The 10,196-nt window shown below is 36.2% G+C and overlaps 1 protein-coding gene across 1 annotated transcript; it reads left to right on the top strand.

Annotated features, from left to right (window-relative positions):
• On the top strand, positions 1-10,196 carry LOC110760066 (putative E3 ubiquitin-protein ligase ARI7). The gene is made up of 15 exons (XM_021962250.2): positions 1-527; positions 2,520-2,644; positions 2,971-3,076; positions 3,195-3,285; positions 3,661-3,833; positions 4,574-4,678; positions 4,768-4,856; positions 6,331-6,438; positions 6,640-6,730; positions 6,842-6,931; positions 7,394-7,441; positions 8,332-8,403; positions 8,547-8,646; positions 8,735-8,861; positions 9,619-10,196. The coding sequence occupies exons 1-15, from the start codon at positions 354-356 to the stop codon at positions 9,881-9,883; spliced, it is 1,764 nt and encodes a 587-aa protein (XP_021817942.1). The 5' UTR covers positions 1-353; the 3' UTR covers positions 9,884-10,196.

The raw sequence follows: 10,196 nt of genomic DNA, 5'->3' as shown, positions 1-10,196 counted from the left end.
CTCTCTCCTGTTCTCAACACAACTCTGTTCTGACGTCAGACTCACGCACTCAACGCTTTCCTTATTCAACTCCCTCTCTCCTCTCGGTCTCCTTCTTCTTCTGTAGTTTTGCTTTAAAAATATTTTTATCTAAATACCCAACGCAAGGCAGTCAGACAGGTAGATAGATATAATAGAGAGAGAGAAAAGGGTGGAGAAAAATATCTTTTTTATTTTGATCAATTAGTAACTTAAAACCGGCGAATTACCCTGTGATTCTCCGATTTCCTGTTCAATTTTGCACCGACTCTCCTCGCTTTCTCGCCTTCTCGCCAGCCAAACACTCCTCCCGCCCTTAGGGTTTGTTTGGGACTATGGACTCCGAGGACGATATGCACGACGCCAACGACGTCGAGTCCATGGATGACGACGAGGGCTTTTACAGCGACGAGATGGGCATGGACTACTACGGCAGCGACGACGACGTCGATGTCGATTTCGGCGAGGATAATGAGGGAATCAAGAGGATCGAGGCTAGTCGAGCTGAGGTTTGTCCGACTATTTCGTTTTCTGTCTTAATGTTCGTGCAAAATTTGTGAATTTATTGAAATTTGTTTGCTTTTTGCTCTGTTTGCGAGCTGAGAAAGCTTTGGAATGGTTAGGTAAGAAAATTAGATGCTTTGATCGTTTGGGTTTTGTGAATATAGGAAACTAATGGGAAACTAATGCGAAACTAATGGGAATTGGGTTCTGAATTTTCTTTCTTTTTGTTTAAAGTTGGGAGTCCGCAGCTTAGTTAAGCTAACAATATAAACTAAAAGATTTAGTCTGCCTGTTTTACCCTTGACTAAACTGTGATAACTTTTGCCCAATTGAGCTGAAGTAACCTGTGTCTGTACTTCTGAGCTTGAGTAAGGATACTTTTGTCTGTCGGTTGGCTTTGTAGAGTAGTGGAGGAAAGCTAAAAAAAATTACGTATACAATTCTCTTGGTCGCTATCCTTCAGGTTGTCATACAACTGAGTAATATTGATAGCAATTTCTGAATGCTTTTTTCTTTTCCAGCAAGTGGTGTGTACTTTTCATTGTTTGGGCTTAGGTAGTTGATACAGATTTAATTCTGACTTTGGACCTAGCATGACACTGAGCAGTTGGCTTTGATGGAATAGGGACGAGGGGGATTTAGCATAGGTCTTATCTGAATGTTTAGGTTGCAGGGTTTTATTGTTTGGGCTTCGCTAATTGCTAAATTTAAATATATTTCGTTTCTTTTGGTCCTTCATTCTGATTTGGGAGCGGCATTTGTCCCCTTTCTGTGTAATTTGAAATATTGTTTTTCAATGAAAGTATTTGTTTCTCATCGAGGAAAAAAAAAGATTGGGGAGCTGCATTTGTCCTCCATCGCTTGCAGTAGATATAATAATAATTTTGTTTCTTTTGTCCTCCAAGATTGCACATAATTGTTTATGTCAGTTTTACTGGTTTTTGTATTATAGCTTGAGAGAATGTGAATGATTTATTGTCATAACTTGTCTAGTTTCTGCTATGAATCTATACATAGGTTTGTGTTATCAATGTAGTAGAGAAACCTTTGCTTGACAAGTAGCTAGTGTATGTAGTTTTATCTGGTTGCTTATCTTTAAGTTGGTTGCAGCTTTGATAACATGGTAAGACACAATATTCTTTAGTGTTGCCAATGATTTAGTTGAGCAATTTGAGGTTGTAGCACTATTGCTGTTTCTCCTTTAAGAATTGGTTCTCTTGCCCCTTTAAATAACCGGCAAGTAGAAAGGAAGCCGATAACTTAAATATTAGGAAAAAGGAGAAATTAATAATCAATCCTACCCCTCCATGATTTTAGAAAGAGACGAATAATAAGTTGATAAGCTTTCCAAAGTAGACTGCACTATTGTAAGCTTCCCACCGCTTGAGGCTCTCCACCCAGTGATAGACACATAATTTAAAGGCCGGACCCCTACTCTACACCCGAACTATTTGCTGACTATTCCAATTTATTATCTTGTGAATAATCCACGCAATTGAACTCTTAGCCAATTAACCTCCAATCTTGATAAAACACAAAATGATTTTCACTACTAATAGCCAATTAAAGAATATCACCTCATTCTCACCAATTGATACCATTTAACCCTGCAACGCCAGTAAAGAAAACAAAAAAAGGCTGCCTTGTCTTAAGTTCATTACTGGGAGATTTACAGATTTTAAGCATTCTTGAATCCACTTTGTCCGCCTCATGCTGAAGCCTTTTGTCTCTGGAACAAGAGGCATTCTTGATGAACTGAATTCTTACTTCATTGTTTCCAAGGAACCACTTTTTCAGATGTGTATGTATGCAATATGAAATTGAATATAAAATCTTGTAGTTGGAAGAGATTTTTCTATTCAATTTGAGGAGCTTTTATATGCATATCATGTAAACTTGAAATCAAGTTGTGGTGAAGCTGTGGTTCTGTTGCTTATTTATAGTGCTCTTATTGATTTCGTCTAAATGAAATGTTTGTCCTTTTTTTTTTCCTCCAGAATAATTTTATCATCTTGGAGGAATCAGATATAAAGCAGCGTCAGGAAGAAGATATTACAAGTGTATCTACTGTGCTTTCCATATCAAGAGCTGCTTCAAGCATTTTACTTCGTTACTATAATTGGTATTAATTTTTTTTGCTCATTTATCTCTTTTGATATGCTTAGTTTCTCATGATATGTAGAATTGTGATTTTTAATTGAACAGTTCTTTAGAACTTTGTGTTGTGTTCTGAGTGAATACAGTAACATGTGAGCTATTACAAGTGATCCTAGCCAATTGGTACCCTCTCTCCAAAAGAGGGAGGGTAAAACTTCGTCCCATTCTATAGCACATCATCACTCTTTGGTTGAAAAGAAAATAAGAGTTCCTGAAATTGATAGGACCATTGATGTCACCTTCTCCCCCTCTTTTGTAAGTTATTTATCTGAAAAAGGTTTGGTATGGCAGGAGTGTTAGTGAAGTGCATGAAGCATGGTTTGCTGATGAAGATAAAGTGCGAAAAACTTTTGGCTTGTTAAAGAAGCCAGTGGTTCAGCTCCCCAGTTCAAGAGAAGTAAGCTGTAATATAAACATTTGGAAATGAGAGTTTTTTGTTTTTCTAGTAACTGTTTTGTTTTTTATCTGTTCATGTCTTTGTACACCATCATAATAACTAAAATTCTGTTGTGCAGCTTACCTGTGGGATCTGTTTCGAAGCCTTTCACCGCGGTAGCATCAGATCAGCTGCTTGTGGTCATCCTTTCTGTTGTGCATGCTGGGAAGGTTTGTTACATATGCTATTTCTTTAAAACCTAGTTTCTGACTGAGATACAAGAAGCTTGCATCTTAAGCTCTGAATATGTAGAATGTGACCTTGGAATTGCAAGTCTCCTTCATGTTTTAAGCTGTCTTTAGTTGTTTAGTTGTAGAAAATTTCCCTTAACCCCCCTCCCCCTCCACAAAAATTAACACCGATTATTTTGTATAAAAAATTTATTTCTTACAAATACTTTTTCGCCATTCTTTCCACCATTTTCTGAACTTCCATAGTATTTTATTCCCATGCTAATGTGTTTCTTGTTATGATTATCTTTCTTTCTTTCCATTGCCATGCTTTGTGGTTTTCAGGATATGATTGTTTTGTTCTTCTTGTCATAGGCTACATTAGAACATCCATTAGTGATGGTCCTGGATGTTTAATACTGAGATGTCCTGATCCATCTTGTGGTGCTGCTGTCGGTCAAGACATGATCGCTATGTTGGTTTCTGATGAAGATAACCGGAAGTACTCTCGGTATCTTCTTCGGTCTTATATAGAAGACAACAAGAAGGTATATGTTGCAATTGATTATGATATATGGAGCATTAATCAGCCTTTAATTCTGTGGACTTCATATTACTAGTATTAGACGACCACAAGTTGGAGTACTTTTGTATATTCTTTGAAATTTCATAAGTCTAGAGGAGTGATATGGAGTTTTTGTATTGTCTTGCCTGTGTTCTTTCACTTCTTTAGCTGTAGTTTTAAGTTTATAAAAGTTTCAAAAGCAGTTTTCTTTTGTGTATATAGAGATGAACAGATAAATGTAAACCTAAAGTTTACAATAAATCTGAAACTGTTTTCTTCTATGCAAGATTTAAAATAATTTTGATTATTGACAATTGACAATATAAACATTCATAAACGTTCTTGCAAGATTATATTTTTCATAATAATAGCATCGAGAACGTCTTAATAGATCAACTTTTTGAAATGTTCATCTCTAATTATTACTGTCTTTTGGCTTGGAATACTATGTTATCATGATAAAAGAGTCATATTAAAAATGGTGATATCTGTGTGTGGTTCTCAGCATGTGTGAAGGTTGATGATTTCAACTCTTATACTCAATTTGAGAAACGAATTAATGTTTTCCTTCCTTTCAATTACTCCTTGTGTGTGTTTGGCGCTGTGTGTGTCTGCATGTTCTGTCTATTACGCTTGCATTTTTATGGTACGATGGTGTGTCCAGTCCATTAGTTACCATTCTTCTCACCTTTTCTTTTAATTCTTCTTCTTCTTTGTTGCTAGACCAAGTGGTGTCCTGCTCCGGGTTGTGAATATGCTGTTAATTTTGTTGGTGATGATGAAAATTATGATGTTTCTTGCCTCTGCTCCTATGGCTTTTGCTGGAATGTAAGTTATTTATTGTAATTTTTAGTATTTGATGCCTTAGCGAAAACTTGTATATACCAGATGAGTCACGGTTTGTTTTGGGTCTATAGTGTACTGAGGAAGCTCATCGTCCTGTGGACTGTAGCACTGTGTCAAAATGGATTATGAAGAACAGTGCTGAGTCTGAAAACATGAACTGGTTTGTATTTTCTTTTAGCATCTGAAATTCTATCTTGTGGGTTCACATTGTGGATTTCTCTTTTCATATATGTATTGGCTTTCTGATTGTTTGCATGGTAATTAAACTGTTTTATGCTGCATTCTTTTAAACAATTTATAGTTGGTAACTGACTAGCGTACTGCTCTATTGTGTGCATATCAATTAGGGTGTACTGTTATATTTCTCCATGAAGTCTCTCTAACCTTCGTCTTCATTAACTACGTCCATATATTTTTATTTATTTTGGTGTACTGTGTTGATCACTGCAACTGCTTTTGACCTGCAATGAGATTTGATGTGATTATCTTCTATATATCTTTTTCAAGTGAACTCTTTCATTATTCCTGGGGTAAAGTTAAGGAAGTAAACCATGTGAAATTTTTGGGAATGCAAGATGGTGGAAAACCCTACCTTTTGTTGCATTTGGAAAAGTTTGTCTCATGAGGAAAAGGATGTTTGCATGAACCTTATTAGCTAGCGTAGTCGTTTCTTTAATCACTTCTTCAGACTAATTTTTCTTTGATAAAAAATGGGCTTTATCACATGGTGTGAGGTACATGTGTTTACATAGGTTAGTGTGTCTAGCATCTGAAGACCTATCAAAGTTTTTCTCTTAGAGTTTGTTCCTACGGGTTTTGTCATATCTATCATTAAGTCTTCCTGCATGGTCTTTGACTAGTGGCACATGAAACAGCTTTGTAAAACCGATCCATGCAGTGTTTGCATGTTGAGAATTGGGGCCCATTTGAAACATAATTTATTTTTGTTGAGTCTTTGAACAGACTGTTGCAGTCAGTGGACTGATTCCGTCATTTTTTTAAGGTGTACCTTGGAATTTTGTTTTGAAGATTTGGATTCTTTTTTGAAATATTGGATATGCATATAAAGGCCACTGAGAAGTATTTGACTATTTGGTTATGGCAGGTTGCGGCAGATTAAAGTAAACTAGCTTGTGAATAGGATTTGAAATTAGAGTACTCGTTCTTTAGCTATTATTCATATTCATATTATTATTGTTATTTTTATTTATAAAGGAATCAGATTTATTATTATTGTTATTTTTATTATTAGTATTAGTAATCTTTTTCTTGGTGGATTTTTTTTTTGAATTGCATTCATAGGGTATATGAAAAAGTACGAATGTATATTCATTACTAATGTTGAATTAAGTGGTGCAAAGTGCAAGTGTGATCAGTGTCCAGTAATCTTTTTCTTGGTGGCTCTTTTTTATTTTATTTTAAAATTGCATTCATAGAGTATATGAAAAAGTACGAATGTATATTCATTAATAATGTTGAATTAAGTGGTGCAAAGTGCAAGCATGATCGGTGTCCAGTAAGTTGTGATACACTCTTAAAGACAACCGTTTCTTAACATATTTATGAGAATTGAGTGGATCCTTGTTACTTCATATATCTGTTGTTCTGTCCTAACTTTTGTTGATGGCACTCAGGATACTAGCCAATTCCAAGCCATGTCCAAAGTGTAAGCGACCTATTGAAAAAAACCAAGGATGCATGCACATGACGTGCACACCACCTTGCAAATTTGAATTTTGCTGGTATGCTTTCTGCTTCCATTTTTTTATTTCCTTTCATGGAAATTGATAGTTGTTTGAAAACATATCTGATTAATGAAGAATAGCATTGTATCATTCAGATTGAGAATAGAAATATTGTTGGAGGGAACTTTTCTTTTGCTTATGTTCTTATACTGCTAAGTTTTGTTATCTGGTTCTAAATGAATTATATGTATCATGCAGGCTGTGCCTTGGTGCATGGTCAGATCATGGCGAGAGGACAGGTGGTTTCTATGCTTGTAACCGCTATGAAGCAGCTAAGCAAGAGGGAGTTGTAAGGATTTTACTGTTTCTTGCTGATTCTGAGAATTTGTTCTTCTTATTTGCCTTTTGGAAGACTAGTTTTCTTTTTCTACTGTTCATGAGTTTGTATTGTTGTTTGTAGTATGATGAAACTGAGAGAAGAAGAGAAATGGCGAAGAATTCTCTGGAGAGATACACTCATTATTATGAACGTTGGGCTAGCAATCAATTGGTATTCAGAATTTTCTTTTCAAATTTTCCTCTCTGTTTGTTCTGCTATGCTTTGAATTCGTGCATTTCTTTTCATACTGTTATAGTACCCTGGCATGTATTTTTTTTTTCCAGTGAACTCTTTATCTCATGTCTTTATATCTGGGTAATGACCAATGAAGAGCCTAATTTTCTGAAAGCTTAGTTCTTGACAATTTCTTTCAATACTCGCTGGGTTTTATTACAATTTTCATAGAATATGTTGTGTAAACAGTAGTAGGCAGGTGGACACCTGTGCGTGACTTTTTGCATGGTTTGCATCGAAAGAAAGGCTGGAAGCCTCCTGAATTTGTAGTCAAGATTTTTCTGTGCATTGGTCTTCTGTTTCTTGGATTTAATTGTCTAAGCCTTAATGTTGCTTTTGGTGGAGCTATAGTATTCTTCTTTAATTATTCACTAAAATCTTTTTGTACTTCCTTGGCAGTCGAGGCAAAAAGCTCTTGCGGATTTGCATCAAATGCGTACTGTGCATGTAAGTATCTGTACTTACAGAAATTCGTACATGCGAACGTACATACATATTCTTTATACATAGACACGGGTTCATGCGTTTGCTATGTTCATTCTTCAATGGAGTTTCTGATAACAAATGTGTTCAAAACATATATGATCTTAGTACTCATCTTTCTACCGTATTGTAGAACTAGAACCATATTTTAAACTTTTGCAGATTTGGAATATTATTCATAGATGCAATGCTACAATTTAACTTTAGTTTAGCGTTAACAACACGAACATGAGGTTTTATGTGTTTTCACTTTAGACCTTTAGATTTCAGAATATAGAGTTGTAGTTGTGGTTGTACGGTAACCCCTTCATGTGAACTGATAGCCTTGATGGTGTCAAATTAAAATTTCCCTCAAAAAAAATTGTGTACCAACAAGCATACCGTTACTAGTCTTTATAAGAAGTTAGCAAGGGCATCATTTTATAAATCCCTATGCTAATCCACACACCCTAGTTTTAGATCTCTATCACTCATTTGGCTCTCTATTCGTGCGTTTCTTTTGTTTATTTATTTTTTAAGAGCTCCCAATTAGCCAATCAATAGAGAATAGGCTGTGGCTTACAAGCCTCGTCTGACTAGGATTCCTAGACCCTCTTTGTTGTACTTTATCTTGATTTGGGGAAGTTTTGGGTGGATTATTTTATGGACTTCTTGTCCAAGAAACTTTTACTTCTTGTGTTTCTTCAGTTCCAATATATATTTGTGTTATTGAAATAAAAATAGTGTGATTGCTACAAGATGTTTGGTAGGATTGTCTGTTTTCATCGTACCTGTTTTACTTTCCTAGCTATCATGTAATTGTATGAAGCGCTCTGTATTTACTTTATTGATATACTGGCTATTTTTTTTCTCAGATGGAGAAGCTTAGTGACATACAGCGCGAACCTGAGTCTCAGCTCAAGTTCATAACTGATGCCTGGCAGCAGGTGAACTACCATCGTTTTTATGAGATATATAAAGATTTATTTTCTTTGAAAGATATGGAAGGACTTATTCTAGTGAACATCAAATTATTGTTTTGCTATGACATGCTGACAAATTATGTTTTGCCTGTCTTCTGTGTTCGTAGATTGTTGAGTGTAGGAGAGTGCTGAAATGGACTTATGCTTATGGGTATTACCTGCCTGAGCATGAGCATGCAAAGAGGCAATTTTTTGAGTACTTGCAAGGTATAAACTCTGTGTGTATATTAGTGGCAACTATTTAGGAATTGTCTTTTGTGTTTTCTGAAGTATGCAATTCTGCTTTTTTATTCAGGTGAGGCAGAATCTGGTTTGGAAAGGCTTCATCAGTGTGCAGAGAAGGAGCTACAGCAATTCCTCAGTGCGGATGGCCCATCGAAAGAATTTATTGATTTCCACACAAAGCTAGCTGGACTGACCGGGTAAACACTTTATAAATATAGAGCAACTCTCTGATACAGTTAACCACACGTGTGGTTAACCATATTTATATACATACATATACATATATATGTACCCACATATGCTATGAACTTTTGCAGTGTGGCTCTGTTTCTGTATTGCACTGCTTGTTGACTCTCACGGACATTGCCAGACGCCAGGCAGTGCGAAGGCCTCATAGTACACACTTGATATTTCCTGTGTATGTTTGTGTATATATATGTGTGTGTGTGTGTGTGTGTGTGTGTGTGAAGTTTCCTTGATCACTTCCAAGTTTGCTTTTACCACTGAATGCAAAATGACAAGTAAAGAAAATGCAGTGAAGGAAAATAGAGTCAATGGTTCGTTAGTATAGGAACTGCAAAGAAAACAAGTCTCCATTTGGGGGATGAGAAAAGGACAGGAGTAAGCGTGGAAGAACGTATTTTACTGACTTGACCTTAAAAGTGCACATTCTTTTTGGCTGTAAGCCTGTGATTACAAAATAGTAAATGAGGTTATTTATCAAGTATTAATTTGTGGGATTTTTAGTTTTCTAGTTAGAATTGATCTGTAATTGTGTTGCATCATTAACATTCTAGCAATGTGTGATTAAGTTATACTAGGAATGTTTCACAGGCGCACTCATCCATATACCCTTTTCTTGTGATGTGTAATTACCAGTCTGGGCCTTCGAGTCAGTTGAGTTCAATGCATTGCCTGATTGAATCTTCTTATCCATTTGCTCTACTGTGACAGGGTGACTAAAAATTACTTTGAGAACCTGGTAAGCGCATTAGAGAACGGCCTATCAGATGTGGACTCTCAAGCAGCTTGCAGTGGGTCAAGCTCAAAAAATGGAGGAAGCAGCAAAGCGAAAGGTGGAAAGGGAAAGGGAACTAGTCGAGTTGGTGGCTCCAGCAAAAATGTAGACAGCACAGGTATGTGGACCTGTGAGTACTGTACGTATGCAAATTCGAAGCATTCCACCACATGCCACATGTGCCACCACCAGCGACGGTGAATATTCTTTGCGTTCTGATCTCTGTCCTTGTAGTTGAAAATAACTCCAGGCCAGTTGAGAACAAGAGTATAATGGAAGTGGCTCTCTTGGTATGAAAATGATAAGGTGTAAAATCAAAGGAAAAAAATGAAGACAGATTTGTTAGGGGAAAAAGTAGGTTTGCCTCTTGGTATTCTTGTGTTTTGGTGGAAACATGTGATTATTATTCACTGTATATAATATCGATGTCCTTACGAATTCGGGGTTCTATGACCTGCCTTTGTTACCTATTGGTTGATTATCATATATTATAGTTGTCTATTGTGAATGCAAA

The sequence above is a fragment of the Prunus avium genome, chromosome 1 (assembly GCF_965620075.1).
Source record: "Prunus avium chromosome 1, drPruAviu1.hap1.1, whole genome shotgun sequence".
NCBI classification, from domain to species: Eukaryota; Viridiplantae; Streptophyta; class Magnoliopsida; order Rosales; family Rosaceae; genus Prunus; species Prunus avium.
Note: the sequence above shows the minus strand (reverse complement) of the source record. Positions and strands in the feature narration are given on the sequence as shown.

What these genes read in the sequence shown, in the direction of transcription:
- LOC110760066 (XM_021962250.2), top strand. Translation starts at nt 354, where the DNA reads ATGGACTCCGAGGACGATATGCACGACGCCAACGACGTCGAGTCCATG. An exon ending in GAGTCTGAAAACATGAACTG is followed by an intron (nt 4,857 to 6,330) that starts GTTTGTATTTTC and finishes GATGGCACTCAG; the next exon opens with GATACTAGCCAATTCCAAGC. An exon ending in ATTTTTTGAGTACTTGCAAG is followed by an intron (nt 8,647 to 8,734) that starts GTATAAACTCTG and finishes TTTTTTATTCAG; the next exon opens with GTGAGGCAGAATCTGGTTTG.